Consider the following 25,188-nt stretch of genomic DNA (forward strand, 5'->3'; position numbering starts at 1 on the left):
ATATTTGACACATACTGTACAGGTTCTGTGAGGCACTAATATTCTAACAAACACTGTAATCTGGAAGATGTGGTTTTGGGCTTATCGTAACATAAATGCAGCCAATTTCTTCATTAAAGATGCTAATTGTTTTTGACAAGTGAACATCAATGTTTATATTCATGTCCTAAAGAGAAGTCCTCCTCAGGCAGCTTATAGGTCTTTGGAGTCTGAGATATATGTGACTGACATTCAATAGAGCTCATAATAGTGAACTAATCCAATCATGAGAGTGTCAGCATCACTTCCTAATTATTTAAGATTTATTTTTAAAAACTGTCTTTATTAGGATTATTTTATGTTTAAGTTTTAAATAAACAGAGAACATGCGTCCATCCTGGCAAGAGTAGTGGTCACAATCTAAACCTAGCTAATGTATTTGGGGGGATGTATAAACTTCATAAACTGGTTTCCACAAAGAACCCATTTGAGGCACATGCTTCTGAAATATTATGACCATGTTAAGAGTATAAAACCCCCACAATTGTTCACTTTTTAGACATGTTACTTTTGTGATTAGTAATTAATTGGTTATTATTTCTTAGTTCACAAGTAGTTCTCAATGAGGATAAATTTCTTTAGTAATAATCAAACACCTACCAAGGAACTACCTTTGTACTAAATTACCTATTACTTAATGCTTAGTTAATATTGCTTCCATATTACTTAATAGTATTAACTTCGGTGTTAATGCAGTACTACCTATTACTTCCTGCATAGCTACTTGTTAACAACGGACCATTATTTTAAAGTGTTACCAATGATTTTTCTACCCAAGCTCTATAAATCCAACCAGCCCGATCTCATGAAAGTTCGTGTCTATGGCACGAATGTCATTTCTCGTGGCATTTATACGCCAAAAACAGTTTTTGCGTGTATTTGGCACGCGATTTTCGCGTACATATTATACGCACTTTTTTGCGTATAATACGCACGAACTCCCCACCCCCCTCCCCCCTAAACCTAACCCAGGGTTTTTTAGTGCGTACCATATACACGAAAAAAACACTTTTGGCGTATAAATGCCACGAGAAATGACACTCGTGGTATAGATACGCATCTTCATGAGACTGTGTTGATCCAACAGCTAAAGACACACAGGTTCGTGTACAATAGAGCCAAAGACAATGTTCAATTTTGAAAGCACAGCATTTATTAATTTCAATAATTTAACAGCTTAAAACAATCATCTCTCGGGGAAGAGAACACAAAACAAACAAAAACAAGAACAGAAAAAAACAAAATTGCTGAGGCTTACCGATGGAGGCAAAGTATTCAAAAGGTGGTAAAGGGTCAGGGTTAGGGTTAGGATAATATATCCTAATATAGGTTTTCGAATAATTTTACTACGGCTATTATAGGTTTTTACTATTACAGCTATCAAGATTAACGAATCGTGAGATGTTTTTGAAGTATTTAGATGTATTCCCATCACATAAAGTGTTGCTGTGATGAGCATTGAGCAGCAGATGACAGTGTACAATTGATAACAAGCATTTATTAAAATATCTTTTTTTTGGACACTCCATCTAGGTCAAACAGCCTACTTTGTTTCACGGACACACCTGTATTACAGTTTGCAGTCTTATTTTTTTTCTTGCCAAAACAAAAATTATTTATTTTGTTATAAGGGGAAAAACCCCGATTATGTAAGCTAACTATCAAAATACAACAAATCCCAACTGAAAATGGAAATCAGTCTGTCAAAACAGGTGCTCGCCTGATTATGACCATATAGGCTACTCAATCAAAGCACAATGTTGTGGAATTAAAAAAAAAGGAATGGCATTATGACAACTGCAGTGTTTGTCATTATGTTTCAGTGTTTGTCATTATGTTTATTTCAGAAGACAATATGAAATCCATAGTTTTTTTGTCTCCTTTCTTTCACCCCTAATTGCTTATGGACTATTTAATGTATGCAGCTTTACATCATACTATCTACAAGTGCATGAGTCATTACCTGAATCTACAGTCTGAACCTGCTTTTTGTGAGTGTCAGAGTGTTGATAGGGCCCATATGGGTGTTGACGGTGCCCCCTTAGTTTGTGCCCTACACTGACCGCATATTCTGCATGTGGGAAAAGTGGTACTGGAGTCGGTGCAGTAAAAGCTGTACATGAAGCTTTGAGTTAAATGGAAACATAACATTGCTGCCTTTGATCAACAACTAATCTAACCTAAATGGCCTGTGGAAGCTATTTCCCACCAGGAATAAAACATTATTAATTGTGAGTTTTTACACTAAATTCAGACTTTCTCTGTGTTGAACATCCACGCTTATCAGAAGCAATTCAGACACTCTTTGTGTGTGTGTGGCCAAGTAATGTGAAGAACTTCAACACCTGACTATGTGTCAGACTGAGAGTGGGATCAGCTATTTCTCAATATTTCACTCATTTGTTATCTAAAACTACTTATCAGGTGTCTCAGTAATGTAATTTTCCCCCCAGTACTTCTAAGCACCTGTTGTTGCTAAAGTATAGAGGCTTTATAATATATTGACGGTCTTGAAAATAGCTATGAATTTCTGACATGCTGTATTTAAGCATTTGTAGTGGTGTAAAACACACTTTTAACATTTTAGAAACTGGTTAAATCACTGAATTTTCAGTCAAAACAACATTAACTCTGTTAAGGGTGCAGCACTTGAAAGATGTAAATGACTATGTTAAAAGATCATAGTGGTTTGATCATAACTTTACAAAAAAGCCACACTGGACAGTAATGAAACAGTGGTAATGTACATAAGGAAGGACGCCTCATAATAAAAGTATGTTGTGATGTAGCGGTACATTGTTAGGGGTATTCTTACATGTATAATACAAATATTTTACACCATGAAAGTGGAATGAAACAATAGAAGTTACCTGAGCCTTTGTGTTATCCACATTAGATGGCGTGCTTCACTATATATGCCACAGGCGCAAGCGAGGCAAACATTTGGCAAAAGTGGTGACGTCACCAGAGGAGGCAAATTCTGCTTTTGTTAACCTTCATGCCAGTGATCAGGGGGGTCATTGTGGCATGGAGAAAACACTTGAAGCTCTCAGCAGCAGATTCTACTGGCCTGGATTGGAGAAAGACATCCGCAAATGGGTGTTTTATTACAGTTTAATCATTTTTATTTTCGTTACACTTTATTTGCATTTGTCCGTGTTAAAGTGAAATTAAAAATTGAAGTACTGAGTAATATTAATTAACCACATGTACTTACTGTTTTTTTTTTTTTTGAAAGGATCAGGATTTGGTTGAGGGTTAATTGCATGTAATTCTGCTTGATTTATAGTTACTACAATAGGAAATACATGTAAGGTGTGTTTTTAAGTGATCAGTTTCATTAATGACATAATTTTCATTTTTGGGTGAACTAACTAAAGCCATTATTCCAGATCTACAACCTGCCACTCTTTGTTTTGTTCTTTGATTGTGTATTTTTGAAGCACTACAAAATAAAACTGATCTGAACCTGAAAATATTATTCTGTTTTTAAAAGCCTAGTATACTTATTATCATTACTGAAATAATCAACCTCATATCCATAACTTGTGTATCATCACCACAACAGAAGTTCATTAAATGTTAAATTAATTAATAGAAAATATTACTTTAGTTATAAATGTATGCACAGAATCTACACATTATGATCTTTCAGGTCATATCATTTTGAAAATATATTTTCATTGAATTATATAAAAATTGTAGATTGTAAATTGTAGGAGCAAGGGGTTGCGGGAAATGAGAGAAATCACACAAAAAAATAATTTACAAATAAATATTATTTGATATCATTATAAAGTAAATGTGCATGACTGTTAATAACCCATTTTTGAAGATGTGGAAATGTTTGCTATTCTAACAGTGTTGATGTTTTCAGACTGTTGTGTTGTTTTAGGACAGGTTTTGGAAATTATGTTCAAAAAAAAGTCTTAAATTGTAAGTAAATGTGTTTAAAGTACTGTTCACGAATCCTCCAGACTTTTGTTTGTAATGTCTGAAAACATCTGTGAAATATTTAAAGCAAGTTTAAGTGTGAATCCCCCACTCATACAGCATAGTAGTATTTCCCTCAGGACACAGTCGTACGACCACAGTCCACCGTGAACGGCTCAAACAGTTCATCTGAACACCAGTAGTGTGTGTGTGAAACTGGATTCAGCCCTAGCACTGATCTGATCAAGTGCTTCAGTGTGTACTTCAGCTTTGCAGTGTCAGTGTGAACGGATGAAATGAAACGAGCTCTTGCCAGTAGAAGTTCCAGTCGTCGCTGTCCGTCACCTGGATCCATCCTCTCTTCTCAAAGTTATTGATCAGCACCGATTTCTCCATGTCCGTCACCCACTTCACCTTCCCAGCCATCACACACACACACACACACACTCCTCAAAAACACACACCACCACCGTCAGCTCTAAACACTCATAGCAGCTCAATCACTGTCAGATTATTAATGGGGTTCGGCTGAACAAATATAATAAAACAGAAATAATACTTTGGTAACACTTTACAATAAGATCTCGTTAGAAAACATCACTTTTAATAAATTTAAAACACAACTGTTCAATAATGGTCCATTAAATAATGTTAACCGAAGCAACTGTTGATTTAATAATGTATTAACAAATGACATAAATAACATAAAGATGAACACATGTACTGCTCATTGTTAGTTCATGTTAACTAATGAAAACTCACTGTAAAGTTTTACCAATATTATAAATACTTTGATTAGATATTTCTATAATTACACCGACTTAGTTTGTCATTAAAACACACTCATGTGTGTCACATTATCATTCTGTGATGTGTTTGCTAATCTATCAGATGTTCATGTGTGTTTAGAGGAAGATTTCTGTGTCGAAGTGCTAAAACAGATTCTTATTGAACACAGATGATATAAACTACAGGCGCTGCTCGTGCGTCTCATTATAAACTGACAGACTACAGATCATATAATCAATAAAACACGGAGGACTGAACTCACAATCACAGCTGTCAGTCCGTGCAGCGATCAGTTCATGCTGGATGTTGCTGGAGAAATGAGCTTTCCTTCAGAAGAGGAGCATCACAACAGCAGCAGCGGCTCATCCATCACAACGGCTCGTCACTTCCGCCTGGATCACGTCATTTCCGCAACGACGCGCCTTCTTCTTCTTCTAATGGAGTTTTATGGCGGTTGGCAAACCAACTTTCGGTGCATTACCGCCACCAGCTGGACTGGAGTGTGAAGCACTAATAAACATTTTAGGCTAGTGACGAATGGTCAAAAAGTGCTTTAGTTTTTGAGAGACCCCTACCGGAAGTAGAACTAAACGCAACAATGTTTTTCCTAATCCCTAAGGTCTCCCATATATGAAATGGATACTTGGCTAATAATTGAATGCTAAGATTGTTAAATAAACAGATATTGATATACACCCTAAAACAAAAAAAAGGACTAAAATATATCCTGTCCGTATGGGAGTTAAGATATAAAAACTAGTGCAGATCAATCACACAAACTCTGAGAGCTTTAAAACTTGACATGTTTGTAGTCAGGAAGTTGCTTTAACTACTAGAAAACACTGGATGTGAAAATCTTGATGTATGGAATAAATAGAGACATATAAACACCTACAATAAGCAGACTACTAATACTACTAATATTACATAAAATATTAATAACAGTGGTTCAACAAAAGTAAACATCATAAAAGAAAAGCTAATGGTAAATGTTGAATATAAGCACAATAAGACTTTTATTCTCAATAATGTTTTCCTCACTTTTGTATTTTCACACACAGAGATCGTAACACAATATTGTTGAAATTACACCTTAACAATTGAAGATTGAAGAAATGTGAAACTGTGTGAAAGAAGCAACAGATTTATAAGATAAAACTCTTAATTCACTTCACATTTATTTGTACAGCGCTTTTCACAATACACATCATTTCAAGGAAAAAACACACATTATAATCTAGAGATCTGTTATCAGAGGAAACTGTCTAAGTTACACACTTCAGAAACACACACACACACACACACACACAAATCACAGTTAGTGGAAAATGTGTTCATTTAAACAATAATCATTAAATACAATGATCTCATAGAAGTAATCAATACTTGTTTATTAACTAATGATTATGACATTCAGAAGAGTGTGTGTGTGTGTGTGTGTGTGTGCGTGCGTGTGTGTGTGTGTGTGTGTGATGAACTAAACTAGAACAGGAGTGTATAGATACACACAACAATAATCAGAAACAGGGAATAAAGATCAAGAGAAACTCAAATATGAAGAAAAACAGCAAAACTAAACATAATCCTGACAACAACAACAATAATAACATGATAAATGCTGTAAATCAAGTGAGAACCACACACACACACACACACACACACACACACACACACTTGACATTAACTGTTGTTTGTAACTTTTGCATCTCTGTGTTTTGAGATGATCTTTCAGAGTGTTTTATTTCTTGAATTTGCACAACAACAGAGACGAACAATCAAAAGATAAAGCAGAACTAATAATAAAAGAAGAACAGCCACTAACAGGTTTAGTCCAGTACACACACTATATATCAACAGAGCCGTCTGTAATAATACACACATCACCCAGAGCAAAGTAATGGTGTTTTAAACTGGATCCAGAAGTGAAGGGGAGGAGCCTAACACACACATCTATGAATGTCTGAAAGTGAAAGTCTTGGATTGGCTCGTATCATCAGACATGTTTGCAGTGAGTCTCATTGTGTCTCATATTTCCTCTCTCTTCTCTGTGTGTCACTGCCTGTTCTTCTGGCTTTCTCTTTATTTCACTGACAGCAGGTCAGCTGTTATTACTGGAATCAAGAGACAATAAGAGACGCAACAACATCTCACTCTGACTGCTTTATCATGCGCCACCCAAAGCATTATGGGTACAGTCTGTTCTCACTCATCAACACAGTTTCACTGATGATCCATAATAAACCCTAAACCCAGGATAGAGTGTGTGTGTGAATGTGGTCTGGACTGTGTGTATGAGGCTCGTTGTGTCAGAGACGCTGTAGAAGGACAGAGTTCCTGCACTGGGATCCACATACACTCCTATTCTCCTGTCACACACACACTCTCCTCTTCTCCTCTTACACACACACTCTCCTGTTCTCCTGCTGATGGGCTTTACAGGGAGATCAGTCTGTCTGTTATTGTGTCTGAATGAGTAACTGTAGGGAGAGCAGGACAAACTCCACGACTGATCATTATATCCAAAAACACACTCATCACCCCCTCCCTTCCTGCTGATGCTCTTATATGACACTGATATACACACACTCCCACTCCACTCAATCTCCCAGTAACAGCGTCCACACACACTCTCTCTACACAACACCTGCCGCACATCAAATCTGTCTGGATGATCAGGATACGGCTGGAGTGTGTCACTGTAAGTAATCACTCTGTTCTCCTCAGACAGACGGAGGAGTTCATTCACAGTGTTCAGATCCAGAGTGAGCGGAAGAAGATCTGATGGAGAGAAAACACAACAGTGAGTGTGTGTGTGTGTGTGTGTGAGAGAGAGAGAGAGTGTGTGTGAGAGTGTGTGAGAGAGAGAGAGAGAGTGTGTGTGTGTGTGTGCGTGTGTGAGAGAGAGAGAGAGAGAGAGAGAGTGTGTGTGTGTGTGTGTGTGTGTGAGTGTGTGTGTGTGTGTGTGAGAGAGAGAGTGTGTGTGTAGACGTACATTTGTGTAGTCCTGCTGTAATCCTGATCTCTCCTCCATGATCCACACTACAAAACACACACAGTTAATCAGTAAACACACACACACACACACACACAGTTGATCTCTCTCAATTACAGTTTTTTTCAATGTGAGATAACACACACTGTCACTCAGAACACACTGAGTAACACACTACACAACCCTCACTGAGATAACACACACTGACACTCAGAACACACTGAGAGTAACACACTACACAACCCTCACTGAGATAACACACACTGACACTCAGAACACACTGAGTAACACACTACACAACCCTCACTGAGATAACACACACTGACACTCAGAACACACTGAGAGTAACACACTACACAACCCTCACTGAGATAACACACACTGACACTCAGAACACACTGAGAGTAACAACACTACACAACCCTCACTGAGATAACACACACTGACACTCAGAACACACTGAGAGTAACACACTACACAACCCTCACTGAGATAACACACACTAACACTCAGAACACACTGAGAGTAACACACTACACAACCCTCACTGAGATAACACACACTGACAATCAGAACACACTGAGAGTAACACACTACACAACCCTCACTGAGATAACACACACTAACACTCAGAACACACTGAGAGTAACACACTACACAACCCTCACTGAGATAACACACACTGACACTCAGAACACACTGAGAGTAACAACACTACACAACCCTCACTGAGATAACACACACTGACACTCAGAACACACTGAGAATAACACACTACACAACCCTCACTGAGATAACACACACTGACAATCAGAACACACTGAGAGTAACACACTACACAACCCTCACTGAGATAACACACACTGACACTCAGAACACACTGAGAGTAACAACACTACACAACCCTCACTGAGATAACACACACTGACACTCAGAACACACTGAGAATAACACACTACACAACCCTCACTGAGATAACACACACTGACACTCAGAACACACTGAGAGTAACACACTACACAACCCTCACTGAGATAACACACACTGACACTCAGAACACACTGAGAGTAACACACTACACAACCCTCACTGAGATAACACACACTGACACTCAGAACACACTGAGAGTAACACACTACACAACCCTCACTGAGATAACACACACTAACACTCAGAACACACTGAGAGTAACACACTACACAACCCTCACTGAGATAACACACACTGACACTCAGAACACACTGAGAGTAACACACTACACAACCCTCACTGAGATAACACACACTAACACTCAGAACACACTGAGAGTAACACACTACACAACCCTCACTGAGATAACACACACTAACACTCAGAACACACTGAGAGTAACACACTACACAACCCTCACTGAGATAACACACACTGACACTCAGAACACACTGAGAGTAACACACTACACAACCCTCACTGAGATAACACACACTGACACTCAGAACACACTGAGAGTAACACACTACACGACCCTCACTGAGATAACACACACTGACACTCAGAACACACTGAGAGTAACACACTACACAACCCTCACTGAGATAACACACACTGACACTCAGAACACACTGAGAGTAACACACTACACAACCCTCACTGAGATAACACACACTGACACTCAGAACACACTGAGAGTAACACACTACACGACCCTCACTGAGATAACACACACTGACACTCAGAACACACTGAGAGTAACACACTACACAACCCTCACTGAGATAACACACACTAACACTCAGAACACACTGAGAGTAACACACTACACAACCCTCACTGAGATAACACACACTGACACTCAGAACACACTGAGAGTAACAACACTACACAACCCTCACTGAGATAACACACACTGACACTCAGAACACACTGAGAGTAACACACTACACAACCCTCACTGAGATAACACACACTGACACTCAGAACACACTGAGAGTAACACACTACACAACCCTCACTGAGATAACACACACTGACACTCAGAACACACTGAGAGTAACAACACTACACAACCCTCACTGAGATAACACACAATGACACTCAGAACACACTGAGAGTAACACACTACACAACCCTCACTGAGATAACACACACTGACACTCAGAACACACTGAGAGTAACACACTACACAACCCTCACTGAGATAACACACACTGACACTCAGAACACACTGAGAGTAACACACTACACAACCCTCACTGAGATAACACACACTGACACTCAGAACACACTGAGAGTAACACACTACACAACCCTCACTGAGATAACACACACTGACACTCAGAACACACTGAGAGTAACACACTACACAACCCTCACTGAGATAACACACACTGTCACTCAGAACACACTGAGAGTAACACACTACACAACCCTCACTGAGAGGGGGGCGCCAAAGAGCGACAGGGGAGGCGCGAAGCAGTTTATAATACGCGACTTTTTTTTTTTTTTTTAAGTCGCGTTAAAACAGCACGGGTTGCGTTTTTTGGGGCTTATTAAAAAAAAGGTTGTTTGTTAGGAAAATCTGACAAGCAACTTTGTTTTCTTTACATCTATGGTGACGGTTGGCCGTTTTCTCAATCTCCAATACATTTGACACTGTCTGACGGTGTACTTTTGCGTCCATTTCTTTTCCCTTTTTTTAACTCGTAATTAAATTACGAAAAACATGCTTTCTTTATTCGTTTTTAGACTGGTGAAACGATATTCACAAACTTTTTTTCTTCTTTATATACAAGGCTTATTCTTAACTTCACATTGGCCTATAAAGAAAGCCTAAAACGAAAACATTTCATAAACAGTTTAAGCTATAAAAAAATAAAACTTTATTAAAACATAAATAAATTATTTTATGATACACATGCTTATTACTGTCTTAAGTGAACTCATTTATAAATGCCAATAATAATTGTCATTAATATTATTATTAGTCTACATTTAGGCTAGATTCGAAGATGCTTTTATCCAAAAAAATGTGAGAAAATGGGACGAGTGTCAGATCGCGTCTCTGTCAGCAACAGCTGTCCGAATTCGCTCACTCGTTTTTATTTACTCCTTTTCATTCACTCCTTCAAGTGAACAGTAGGCTATTAGTGGACTAACGTAGGGGTTTAGGGGGCGATTTCGAATTCATCAACCCATGTTCTCAAGCAGTGATAAATAGTGGACACCTCAACGCATCGACAGACAGGACCGTGCAGGTAATATTTAATATGAAACAAAGTCTCAACTTTCAAATTTGGTCAGTCAAAGAAAATTAAAGGCCTACCGTTTTGTGGCTCTTTAATGTGTCGTGACAGATTGCCAGGCTGATAAAGCCAAGTTCCACCGACGTTAATCTACTAACTCTCCTGACGTTAATCTACTGACTCTCCTATGACTGCTTTGTCGGACAAAAATGGTGGATTTTGATTGGTCAGATCACATGTCTGTCAATCAAACTCCAAGCGAAGGATGAATTGACGCTAATTTAAAAGTGAAAGTTAGTTTCGTTTTCAAACTAGCGCATATTCAAGGCACAATAAGAAAACGGTTCTATTCCGCACTACCGCACCAAGAATGTCCATTGATGCCCGTGAAAATGCGCGCATTTTACGTTTACCTTTAAATTAGCGATTTAAATGCCTCGCCGGTGACACCGTTAGCTATTACCGGTATTGTCACATCCCTACTGCTCAAAAGCGCGGCCTCTCATTGTTCCCACTAATATGGACGATTAAATTAAAACTCACTTACAACTTGTTGTTTTGAAATTGAATGCATAAATTGTTTGGGCCATATAGGTTTTTTAAAATTTATTTTATTTTTTTATTGCTTTGCCGCTCTTGTAGCGCAAATGACGTGAATGGCGCATTTTGTTTGTTTAAAAAGGTTTTAGATCGTTAAAAAAATTCTTGAAAAATAGGTGAATCTGTTCGATCTGATAACATGATTTCAATGCAGTTGACTGTTAAATGTTATGTGTTCCGTGAACGAACAGCGTTGTCGTTCATTGATCAGGTAGAGCTGTCCATTGTGCTGATTTTGTTCGAGACGCTTTTCAGCCGTCAGGTGTCGTCGTCGGTAGCTTTGGCACCGATTACACGTTAAAGGGATAGTTCACTTCAAAATGAAAATTCTGTCATCATATAGGCCTAGGCCTACTCACACTCAAGTTGTTTCAAACCTGTATGAATTTCTTTCTTCTGCTGAACACAAAGGAATATATTGAAGAAAGACAGAATACAGGTTTAAAACAACTTGAGGGTGAGTTTATGACAGAATTTTCATTTTGATGTGCATCTCTTTAAGCATGTTTTGTTGAATTGTGGTTAGGCATATGCTACTGATGTTCAGTGATTTTAAAAGTAGCCTCAATTAGGCCTGCATGAAGTTGGAAATTATTTTCGGTTGCAAAGAATCATTTATGAATGAAAATAAAATGTCTTCAAATACAATATTAAAAAAGATTTGTTATTGATCATACAATCAGTTGTTATTGAAACTCATCATTGCCTGGAACACACAAAAGATGGCATTTACTGCAGAGGCGTTAGGGCTTGCAGACAGTGTTTTTTTTTTGGGGGGGGGGGGCTGTCCTCACCTACTCTAAGGGGAGGCTCACATTCACCCAATTTGAAAACCCCTGACTTAAATAATTGCACTGATTGGCTATAGTTGTGAGCAGAAAGTGTCAATCAATGTATTGGAGATTGAGAAAACGGCAAACGTAACCATAGATGTAAAGAAAACAAAGTTGCTTGTCAGATTTTCCTAACAAGCAACCATATTTTTATTAATAAGCCCAAAAAAACGCAACCCGCAACTCGTGGTGTTTTGACGTGACTTACTAAAAATAGAAGCCCAAAGTCGCGTATTATAAGCGGACTTGGCAACTATGCTCCTGAGTCTTTCAGGTAGAACGTCCTCGGGTTACGACTGTAACCCTTGTTCCCTGAGAAGGGAACGAGAACTGCGTCAAATGACACTTTGGGGGAAGCCCCTCAGCGTAGCACGTCTGAAGCATGAATGAAAACTAAGCCAATCTCCGATTGGAGAGCGTAAATGACGTAATGTGTGACGACACGTAAGCGGAAGCTATATAAGGACCCGGCACACATGAGATGTCAGCTTCTGTGATGAAGCAAGCGCTCCCAGGCAGGGGAAGGCGTGGCCACGAGACGCAGTTCTCGTTCCCTTCTCAGGCAACAAGGGTTACAGTCGCAACCTGAGGACGTTCCCTATCGAGGGAACTCAAACTGCGTCAAATGACACTTTGGGGGAACGAGTACCTACTACGCCACAACGCGCCCTGCCTGCCCTAGTGTGAAGCTGCTCACAGGCACACTCAGGACGCGAGCACAAGAGAGCCATGTGTTGACGGAATGTCCAGACTATAAAACCTAATAAAGCTATGTGGGGTAGCCCATCCAGCTGCATCGCAGATTTCCTGAATGGGAGCCCCCGTGAGAAGGGCTCTAGAAGACGCCATGCCTCTGGTGGAATGAGCCCTCACAGCCACAGGTGAAGGCATACCGCGAACCTGGTAGGCTGCAGAAATAGCATGGACAATCCAGTTGCTGATCGTCTGTTTAGAAGCGGGAAGCCCCTTCTTGGGAGACCCGAAACACACCAGCAACTGGTCCGCCTTCCGCCATGAAGAGGACCTCTGAATGTAAATACTTAATGCTCTGACAGGGCAGAGCAAATTAATCCTCTCTTCATCTGCCGTCACGTGAGGTGGAGGATGAAACGCTTGCAGAACCATAGGCCGTGCAACATTAGATGGCACCTTAGGCAGATAGCCAGGCCTAGGGTGAAGGATAGCTTTAATGTTGCCTGGAGCAAACTCCAGGCACTCGTTAGATATGGAGAGCGCCTGAAGATCTCCCACCATCCTCAGAGAAGTGATGGCCAACAGAAAAGCAACCTTCTGCATCAGGTTCTTGGCCTCAGCCGACTCAAGTGGCTCGAAGGGGGCCCCAGCCAAGCCTTCGAGAACAACTGCCAGGTCCCATGTGGGAACCCTGGTACGAGCCGCAGGTCTCATCCTCCAGGCCCCACGGAGGAAACGTACAATCAATTGGTGTCTCCCCAGAGGCCCATCACTCAGAGGAGCGTGGAAAGCCGTAATGGCAGCCACGTACACCTTGAGTGTGGACGGGGTAAGACCAGTGGACGGGGTAAGACCAGAAGCGATCTTGGAGGAACTCCAGCACTGAAGCCACTGGGGAGTTAGCCGGGTCCACTTCACGCTCCCTACACCAAATGGTGAAAACGTTCCACTTCAATCTGTACAGTTTCCTCGTGGAGGGAGCTCTAGAGCTGAGTATGGTCTTCACTACTCCAGCTGATAGGCCGGCCTCTAGGTACTGTGCCCCCTCAGGGGCCAGACCCACAGTTTCCATACCTCTGGCCGGGGGTGAAATATTGAGCCCCCCGCCTGTGTCAGCAGGCCCCTCCTGAGGGGAATCTCCCACGGACGGCCGTCTAGGAGCAATATAATGTCCGAGAACCATACTCGGGCCGGCCACAACGGGGCTACCAACAGTAGACTGATCCCGTCGCGACGGACCCTCTCTAGCACTCCCGGGAGCAGAGCGATCGGGGGAAATGCATACAGACGCAGCCTCGGCCACGTCTGAACCATGGCATCCAGCCCCAGGGGGGCTGGAGGAGTGAGGGAAAACCACAGAGGACACTGGGTCGTCTCTCGCGACGCGAAACGGTCCACTTTCACTGGGATGAACCTCTGACATATTGACTGCACGACCTCGGGGTGAAGTCTCCACTCCCCGGGCCTCAGCCCCTGTCTCGACAGGACATCTGCTCCCTGATTTTGACTTCCCGGGATATATGCCGCTCTTAGAGACAACAATTTCTCCTGGGACCACAGGAGGATCTGATCCGCCTATCTGCATAGAGGGCGAGACCTCTGGTCCCCCTGATGGTTTATATAGACCACTACTGACATATTGTTCGACCTCACGAGGACATGGTGACCTCTGAGGTCCGGCAAGAAGCTCCTCAGAGCCCGGGATACCGCCAACATCTCCAGACAATTTATGTGCCAGGAAGAATGATGGTCCTGCCATAGGCCTGTCGTAAAGTGGCTGTCCATGACCGCGACGTCCACTCGTCCACGACGCTCCCAACATTGGACCTTGGGACAGAAACCAGACTTTCTTCCACATAGATAGCCAATCGTGCGGAATGCGTTTCCCCTCTGGGAAAAACCTCCGGTTTTTAGCCACCACTGAAGGGCCCTCATGTGCTGCAGGCCGAATGGAATAATGTTGGACGCTGCTGCCATGAGCCCCAACACTCTCTGGAAATGTTTGAAAGTGATGGCTTGGCCCAGCTTTATGCCAGCCACTGTGGCCAGGATGGATTCGACTCGCGCGGGGGACAGCCGTGCCCGCATTGAGGCTGAATCCCACACCACTCCCAGGAATGTCGTTCTCTGGGCTGGTGTCAACACACTTTTCTTTGTGTTGAGTCTCAACCCCAACTTCTGGATATGGGTGAGGACAACATCTCGATGCTGAACCGCCTGCTCTTGCGACTGGGCCAGAATGAGCCAGTCGTCTATATAATTGAGCACCCTGATACCCTCGAGTCTCAGAGGTGCTAGAGCTGCATCCATGCATTTGATAAATGTGCAGGGTGAAAGAGCTAGGCCGAACGGAAGAACCCGATATTGGTACGCTTCGCCCCCGAAAGCAAACCTCAGGAACTTCCTGTGAGATGGAAGTTAGGATATATGAAAGTAAGCGTCTTTCAGATCTATCGTAACAAACCAGTCCTCGGACTGAATTTGGCTCACGATTGTTGGAATAGTCAGCATTTTGAATCTGAATCTCCTCAGAGAACGGTTCAAATGCCTGAGATCTATTATCGGACGCAACCCCCCATCCTTCTTGGGAACTATGAAGTAGCGGCTGTAGAACCCGGACTCCCTGTCTAGTGGAGGAATACGTTCTATGGCCTCTTTTTCTAGAAGGGAATTTACTTCCTATTCCAATACCCGACCCTGCACTGGGTCGACTACAGTCCAGACCACCCCGTTGAATCTGGGTGGGCGGGAACCGAACTGCAGCCTGTACCCATTCTGTATGGTGCGCACGACCCATGGGGAAATATTTGTGAGATCTTTCCATGCATCGAAATATTTTACCAAAGGAACCAGGCTCTCGAGCCTGGCTTCGGGTATTAATCTGGATTCGTTCTCGACCCCCTGAAGCGGATCTCCGGCAGGGCTGGACCGAAAACGATTCTCGATGGGCGAACGTGAAAACTGCCCGTGGGGCGGACAGAGCAGCCTGCGTTCGCTGGAAACCGATGTGTCCCGAAATGTGTTCAACGGCGGGAAGACAACATTGATTTCCTGTGGGCTCCGTGAAGGAGATGATCTCAGTCGCTCCAACGCGGGTGGGGCAGCCCGCAGAGGTCCTAACACAGCTAGGACCTCTTAGCCTTCTTCGCTTGCAGGACGGCCCTCAGGTCGCCCTGCTTCGCTTGAGGCTTAGGCTGAGAGCGTCGTCTATGCCCCCATGCTGTTGAAGGGGGGGCTCTAGAAGCGACTCTCTCCTTTTGAGCCTGTCTGTATGAGGAGCTAGTGGATGGCTGTGGCTGCACACTTGGGGCAGACTTTCTAGACATCGAGCCGCGAGGGAGATATTGTCTGAAGGCCGCTGACTGTTTTTTCGCCTCCTGGAATCTGTCGACAGCAGTGTTTACGGCGTCGCCGAACAGTCCAGAAGGCGAAATTGTAGCATCAAGGAGGAAAGCCCTGTCTTTCTCCTTGATGCCCGACAAATTCAACCATAAATGTTTCTCCAAGACCACCATTGCTGCCATGCAGCGGCCGATTGCACGGGCCATCTCCTTGGTGACTCGGAGAGACAAGTCAACGGCCTTCCTCAACTCCGCAACATCAGCCGGAGCTAGACCCTCGCCCTCATCGATGTCTTTTAAAAGGTCGGCCTGGTACGCTTGGAGCAGCGCGATGGTATGTAAACTCGCACCAGCCCGACCCGCAGCCATAGAAGTCCTGCCCACTAGCAAAGATGTATCACAGCAAGGCTTAGTGGGCAGCACCAGGGCTTTTAGGGATGATGCCAATTCAGGGGATAAATAATTTGCTAAAGGCTGCTCCACCCACGGCATCACCCCATAACCGTTTTCTCGTGCCCCAATCGTGCCCCAATGATGTTACTATAGTTTAATCAGGGGGGTTGGAAACACGAGAAGAGTATGGTTTATTCCATGATTTACATAACTCGTTATGTAAATCAGGAAAAAACGGTAAGCCCCGGTGATGAGGTTGCTCTCTGTGCTGCAGGAAGCGCTCATCAAGCTTGCTTTTAGACTGTGCTTCCTGTTTTTCTTTTGGCCAACTGATATTAAGACGAGCCAACGCACGAGAAACAACCTCAACCAGCTCCTCATACGCGGGAACACGGGAGTCATCCCCGAAATTCCCACCCTCGATGCTGAGCACATCCACCTCCTCAGAGGCAGACAGCTCAAGCATTGGGTCCTCGTGTTACGCGGAAGAAGCCGCGGAGCGGGCTTCCACGCGAGGATCGAGAACATCGGAACTGCCCGAGGAATCCTGAGAAGGTGCCTCAGCAGCCTCGAGATCCCTGGACAGATCCATTTGCGAGCCCCATGAAGAGCGTCGCCACGCCGCCTCAGCGAGCGCGGGTCCCGCACCACGGGGCTTGCGAGGCTGGCCATCATCATTGAAAATGGCCAGCCGGGAGCAGCACGCGGAGCGTTAATCTTTCACAATGCTCGCAAGCAGCCCCCTCGAGAGCTACCTGCGTGTGCTGCATCCCTAAACAGTGCGTGCACAGTTGATGTGTGTCCCCACCCGTGATAAAACGAGGGCAAGGGTGCACACATCTTCTGAAACTCGCTTGACTCGCTATGATATTTCTCTTTTGTGGCTTAGACAGACAACAATAAATAATACTCACACAACAGATAGCGCTTGCTGAAGAAAAGAAAGCTGACATCTCATGTGTGCCGGGTCCTTATATAGGTTCCGCTTATGTGTCGTCACACATTACGTCATTTACGCTCTCCAATCGGAGATTGGCTTAGTTTTCATTCATGCTTCAGACGAGCTACGCTGAGGGGCTTCCCCCAAAGTGTCATTTGACGCAGTTGGAGTTCCCTCGATAGGGAACTACTTTATCTGTGCGTTTACTGAAAATAATTGCACACCTCTGAATGTTCATAGTATAGTTCAATGTAGTATAACTAGAGCTAAACCCCTGTACATTCTCAATAAAAACTTTATTAAATGTAGTCATGTAATCTATAATAAAGTGTAACTAGTTTGTAATAAGTGAATATTGTAAAGGTGTTTTTGAAGTTTAATGGAAGCTCTTCCTGCTCTACATACTTGAGTTTTTCCAGTCTGTAGTTTGGATCGTTGAGTTTATCAGAGAGCAGCTTGACTCCTGAATCTCCTGGGTGGTTGTAGCTCAGATCCAGCTCTCTCAGGTGTGAGGGGTTTGAACTCAGAGCTGAAGACACATGACCACAGCCTTCCTCTGTCACCATACAGCCAGACAATCTACAAAGACATACAGCAACAGTCCACATGACATTAGTTTGGCATTCACATCAGTTTCTTTCACACATTGACCTGCGTAGTTTGTACTTTCAGCTGTTATTCTTTGTAGATTCTTAAAAGTAACAAAAACATTAATTATCATAGCATTAATTATGATCGTAGCTTTTCTCAAAAAAAGAAATCTGGGTGGGGGCTCTGCACTCCTGATGGTTTTTGGTTTGATGGTTGTCAGTGTAAAGTCACACTGCCAGAATTTCTTCTTATATTTACTTGTAATATGATCAAACATTTCAGATGTTGACCCAGGGGCAGAGGAATCTTTTCAAGGATTCAAAAATGTGTCTCTGACAGTCAAATCGTAGCCAAAATCGTACAGTGTGACCCTGGATTTAGCAGCAGGGAACAGTAAAGGGCACCTAAGTAGTAAGTTTAGGTATAGGGTGAAACCCCGAAGTGACATTTTTAATTTCTCTCACCTTAATTAGCTTATCAATGTCTACACTGCTTCAGTGTTTCTTTTTAACACTCTGAATGTGGATTATATAAACACTGAGCAGTGTACATTAATGGGGATTTTGATGCATGGACTCATCCTGGAGAAGATCGATGTTAAAGTACGATTTTTGCACCAGAGGGCAGGTAGCAAGGTCAAGCCCCAGTGAGGATGTTAATTGGTGTGGTGATGAATATTGGTATTGAATGCATTATCTTTTGACTGCAAATGTCATGTCCATAATGCAGGAAATGATTTTGCCTCTTCTTCTGGCATTGTCTCAGATTTGTTGACAAAATTGTAAAAATATACTGTATATTTTTGTATTAATTGTTTAATGGAAACTAGGGGTGTAACGATTAATCTACTACATCAATTTATATTCATACGATCCAACTACATCGATCTGTACTCTGCTAGTTGGCCTTCCAGACGGCATATATCGATCTAAAATCGTTTAAAAGTTAATCAATCTATTGTATCGATACTAGGAAATAACGCATTGAATTTAAGCACGTCAGACTTTATATGGATGTTTTTTTCTTAGAACATTAGTTTTAATATATAGGCATTAAACGTTACTCGATTCAGTCTGCCTATCTGTGACGTTATCGCCACGCAGCAGCAGCAGCAGCGCAAAGACAACATATCATGGCGAATGACAAGGAGAAGCCGATGAGCGAGAAATGATCAGTGTGTGAAAACACATTGGCTTTTGTAAAGACGGAGATGTTCTAAATGAGTCACTCGCTGTTTGTAGGGATCTAGACGAAACAAACTAGACGAAAATGTTAGATAGTGTCGATCTGGGAAGCGATCCAGTCAGAAATTATGTCCTGCGTGTGTGGTAGATGCGCACATTTGTACTACTGTAACGTGCTGATCTACCCCGCAGTCTCATAAAACATTAAAATATGTCAGCGTCTGGGAGGATGAGTAGTAGAGTATGCATATAGATCTGAATAAGAGTGACGATGCAAAAAATGATTTCGGTGCGCTCACACCCGACCAACCCAAACAACCAACCATGCACATAGACACCTATACAGCTCACGAGTAATGAATTGAGTTCTCTTTTGTGTCAGAATGGACAAATACACACAACACTAAATGTGCGTTTTGAAGAAAGTGCATCAGTGCAATTGTTGTCACGTTACGCTAAATAGAACCCAAGCGCAGACAGAAACTTTCTCAAAACACCATTTATTTATAACCGGAAAACAAAGACCCACGATGGAGCAAACAAACAGAAATTATAAGACAATAACAGACTTGACAATATAACTGGAACATTCATAGACAGATCATAGTACTCACAGAACCGACTGTTAATAAGACGAACCAGCACTGAGGAACAAACACTGAAAGCTTACATAGAACACAATCACAAAAGGTACAGGTGACACTGATGAACATCAATACTAACGACGGAACAAGGGGTGTGGTAAGGACACGTGATCACAATCACAGGTGACACGGATACAACATAAACTAACAAGGAAACGAGGTAACACAAGACAATGCAAACACATAGCCCAAAACAAAACATAGCTAGCACAAAAAAACAAGAGACAAATACATGACATAACCTCCTCCTTACGGAGCGGCAACCAGACGCTCCACATGGGACATAACAGACTGTAAACTAGACATAAACCAACAAAACATAACGACCATCAACAGTGGCAAACAAGAAAACATAACAGTGGGATTGGGATGACACAATAAAAATAACACATGAGGGAGGGGGGGTGGGGGAACAAAAGAGTTCGTAGGTGGAGGTCCCGAGTAGGTAGGTGGAGGTCCCGAGTAGGTAGGTGGAGGTCCCGAGTAGGTAGGTGGAGGTCCAGAGTGGGTGGGTGGAACAAAAGTCCTGGATTCACTGGACATGGGCAATGATTGAGGGCACGAAAACCGGGCAGTTCTGGGTGGAGACACATGAGGTACAGTCTTGGGAGGAACAGGTCGGGGCACAACAGGAACAGGGGTAATCGGGGAAAAAACAGGGGACACAACCGATGTTGCTGCAGCAAGCAGAGGAGCCGAAACAGAATCCAAAACATGGGGTGTTGCCTCTGGCAACGGAGCTGGGACAGGGGATACCACAGATGGCTCAGCATGGACAGTCCTATTCTCCTTAGCTGGGGCAGAACTGTTCTTGGTCACTCTCCCATCCACCTCAGCATGGACAGGACTTATAGATGGGACATGGCTGGACATGGTCACTCTCTCATCTACCTCAGCATGGGCCAGACTGACAGAAGCAACCTGGAGAATCGGCACAGAGCCAGGAAGGGACTGAGATGGTGATCCTGACGATCTCTTCCTCCTCCTCTTTGACCGCGGTCCAGGAGCCATAGCCGGACCTAGGATCCCCGCAATGTCCGTAGCAAAAGCTGAAGGACCTTTCATAGACGTCGAAGTGGTGAGAATGTGGTTGCCAAGCATTGTCGTGGCTAGGACGTGACTCTCCGGTATCACTGGCAATGCAGAAATTGACAATGTCCTCGTGGGTCCTTTCGCTCCTTTTGACACACATGTCCACTACCTCTCGAAACAGGCGTCGGATCAGCCCCTGCCGTTCAGCCAGCGGAGGAGGTACATTGAGCCCTGCGATGAAATAAGAGTTTAGGAGGACCTCCGGCGTAAAATTTCTCTTCTCCTCTAGGCCCTGGGCAAATCTCTCCAGGGATCTCTCTCCCCAGGGAGGAAACGGAATCTTGCCCCTCCTCATATCCTCGATGGTCGACTGCCACCATCGCTCCTGGTCACCCAACTGGCTACTGGCGGAACAAGACATAGCCTATTGTCTGCTGGGTTCAAAAATTGGCTGGTTCGTTCTGTCACGTTACGCTAAATAGAACCCAAGCGCAGACAGAAACTTTCTCAAAACACAGTTTATTTATAACCGGAAAACAAAGACCCACGATGGGCAGGCCCGGATTAAGAGGACTTTGGGCCCTGGGGCTATAGCAACACCAAGGGCCCCCTTTCATCTGATTGCCTCGCCACAGTCTTTTAACACAATAAATATTTTTTATTGACGTTTTAAAGACATTATTTTAAAGAATGTTGGTAGACAGTTGACGGCACCCATTGACTTCCATAGGAAAAATATATATTAAGTCAATGACTACCATAAACTGTCTTCCATCTTCTTTTAAATATCTTCTTTTGTGTTCAGTATAAGAAAGAAATTCTTTCAGTTTGAACAACATGAGGGTGAGTGAATGATGACAAAATTTTTATTTTTGGTTGAACTTGCCTTTTACATTTCCTTTTTGGTCTTATAGTTAAAAAGTCTTTTTCTAGCTTTAGCAGAGCAGAAATCCTTTATGATATCATTCAAATCCATGGTTCTAACAATGTCGCATTCCAGGGACATAAGATGGTTCAGTCTTTCTGGTACCATTGTTGACCGCAATCAATTTAATCATGAAAGATAATTTTGAATCTGTAAAAAAAAAATATATAAATACATTTACACTGCATTTACAATTACATAAATGCTATGATTGTTATTTTATTTAATAATGAAATTTAAAATTTCAAACGGTTGTTTGATTCAACAACGAAGCAAACGAGGAGTCATTTAAAAGAAAACTATTCGTTCAAAACGCGGATTCAGTAACGAATCACCACTATCAGTTTCAGTGATGATTTCTGCTGTGGTTTAATTTTGGGATTTTCATCGGCGAAGTGACGATAAACCAAAACGTAACTTTCAATGTTGTTGGTAAACTCATTTATTGTTGCAAATATCACATTTTTCACATGCTTGCTTGCTTGCTAGCTTGTTGCAAATATCACATTAGCAATTGTGCTGATATTTAGGGAAAACTACGCTTTTACTTGTGATATATTTCTTTTACATTAGGCCTATGTAATATTACAATAAGACAAAAACTCATCGAGGCAAAAATACCCATGTAGACCTTGGACCTTGATGTTCGTCAAAAATAAATAAAGAATTCGGCCAGGTTTTTTACACGGGTGAGTGGTGGGAGAAGAAACACTGACAGATCTGGATTCAGGCTACAATAAATCACCGACGACTAGACCCTATATTCAAAATACCTTACGACTCCACGAGAAACAGTTACCAGCTGCTTGCTTACCTTCTTCGACGTGTAAAACACGCAGATCGGTGACGACGCAGGAGGGTGAAGCTAACGGGCTGCTGCCGCTGCACTCGCGGTCTTTCACGGGCACGGAAGAAAGTGAACCAAAGTATTTCGTTAGTCTAGGAATTTTTGCATCCCTTTTCTTTTTGTGTGCACCACTGTCACTTTTTTTAATCTTTTTTGCACTCTATCGAGCACTCATGTTCTATCTACATGAAAGAGCATAAAGAAAAGAGGTGTTTCCCAACATCATGGCGAAAATTGTAGAGTTCATTTGACCAGCCAATCACGGGCCCCCTAATCCCGCGGGCCCTGGGGCTTCAGCCCCACCTAGCCCTTATGTTAATCCGGCCCTGACGATGGGGCAAACAAACAGAAACTATAAGACAATAACAGACTTGACAATATAACTGGACCATTCACAGACAGATCACAGTACTCACCGACTGTTAACAAGACGAACCAGCACTGAGGAACAAACACTGAAAGCTTACATAGAACACAATCACAAAAGGAACAGGTGACACTGATGAACATCAATACTAATGAGGGAACAAGGGGTGTGGTAAGGACACGTGATCACAATCACAGGTGACACGGATACAACATAACCTAACAAGGAAACGAGGTAACACAAGACAATGCAAACACATAGCCCCAAACAACAGGCCATATGCTTGCACAAAAAAACAAGAGACAAATACATGACAATTGTATCCGCATGTCATTGGACATGATGTGGCAGTGACAACAAACGCGGTCTGTGTCCTTAATATTCAAGCGACAAAAGAAAAAGAGAAAAGCATTCACTGTTTGTTAATAGCTTTAATAAGGATTAAAATATAATTCAAACAAATAAATTTGTCTACTTGAAAGAATAAAAGAATGATGTATGCAAGTATTTATAAAGAATGCATATTTCATTAATTGAAAAGAAGACTGTTCTACTTTAGGAAAAGTGGTTTTATTTAATTCTAAGCTATTTTTCATGTCACAGTAGGTAAATCTGTAAATGTATTGTATGTTCAAACTTAAAAATCATTAATATTAATAGGTTCATAGATGTTTTCTCCGGGAATGTGTTTGGAAATTTTAGAGAAATTCTAAATTAACCAGGTTAATAATATTAATAACCTTATAATAAATAAATAAATTCAGGTATTTATTTCAGTCACACTGGTTGATATTTTTGACTAAAAAGTTACTGAATCGATTTCAAGTCACTGAATCGTTTCGGATCGTATCGTTCTAAATGAACCAATATCGTCCTTGAATTGTGATACGAATCGAATCGTTGTTAAAACGAATTGTTACACCCCCAATGGAAACCCATTTACCTCAGTATCTGTAGCTGACAGTTCTTCAGTCCATCAGAAAGCAGCTTCACTCCTGAATCCTGCAGGTCATTGTTACTCAGGTCCAGCTCTCTCAGGACGGTGTTTGAGGATTGAATAACTGATGATAAACTCTCACAAGTTTGAACAGTGAGTTTACAGTGATGTAACCTGTGTGACGAACAAAATAAACACCAATATTAGTTGGCTTAATGTTTTTAGTAAATATATATTACCTTCAGTTATGTTCATGCTTAAGCATGTTAAAATGTATTTTGAGAGGTCTGTTAATTTAACTGTTCCTTTTATTGCTCTACTATATTTGATCTTTCATTTAATTGCACAGCACATATTTAGAGCAGCTCCAGCAGGCCTCAGCGCAGATCCACTTTCTGACCGAGTTTAGCTCAAACCCTTATCAAATACACCTAAACAAACTAATCACAGTCATCTGGATTACTAGAAAGTTGCCGGCGGGTGAGTCTGATCAGGGTTAAACTCTGCAGGAAAGTGGATCTTGAGGGCCACAGATGAGAACCCTTGGTTTATAATCTGAAACACACACACAACAAAATCCCCAGAGTAAAATGAACACTGCTCATATGTGTCCACTTTACAGACTACAACTGACTTACAGCCACACAGCACACAGTCGGCTGGTTAGCAGGTTGGCTATCCGAACTAGCCTCCAAGTACGGACAGAGTCGGAAGTGAAGCTACACTGGAACTTAGCAAGCTTGGGCGAATGGTTCAAACGTTTAAGCAAGAACTTACGGATGATCCTGGAAAAAAGGAGTGTCTGGAAGTGGGACTTTGGAAAAAGGTCAACTTAAAATGAAGAAGATGAAGAAGGCAGCGGGTAGGCACAACTGTGTTGAGAATGG

The 25,188-nt window shown here is 42.3% G+C and overlaps 2 protein-coding genes across 3 annotated transcripts in view; both read right to left on the reverse strand.

Annotated features, from left to right (window-relative positions):
* LOC120480880 (NACHT, LRR and PYD domains-containing protein 3) overlaps nt 1–25,188 on the reverse strand; it is a 246,496-nt gene that overhangs the window by 57,607 nt on the left and 163,701 nt on the right. The window contains exons 1-3 of one of the 2 annotated variants that reach the window (XR_016149921.1): nt 5,024–5,176; nt 4,286–4,421; nt 2,910–3,109 (exon numbers count right to left, since the gene is read on the reverse strand). The exons of the other annotated variant lie outside the window; for it this stretch is intronic. The gene's annotated coding sequence lies outside the window, so the exon portion shown is untranslated. Of the gene's footprint in view, nt 1–2,909; nt 3,110–4,285; nt 4,422–5,023; nt 5,177–25,188 lie in introns of those variants that run through there. 2 annotated transcript variants of the gene reach the window in all.
* Nucleotides 5,923–18,349, reverse strand: LOC148969337 (stonustoxin subunit alpha-like). The gene is made up of 3 exons (XM_089126992.1): nt 18,180–18,349; nt 7,754–7,800; nt 5,923–7,539 (listed from the first exon to the last, which is right to left on the reverse strand). The coding sequence occupies exons 1-3, from the start codon at nt 18,338–18,340 to the stop codon at nt 6,971–6,973; spliced, it is 777 nt and encodes a 258-aa protein (XP_088983118.1). The 5' UTR covers nt 18,341–18,349; the 3' UTR covers nt 5,923–6,970.

Source organism: Pimephales promelas, chromosome 24 (genome assembly GCF_988280905.1).
Source record: "Pimephales promelas chromosome 24, fPimPro1.hap1.1, whole genome shotgun sequence".
NCBI lineage: Eukaryota > Metazoa > Chordata > Actinopteri > Cypriniformes > Leuciscidae > Pimephales > Pimephales promelas.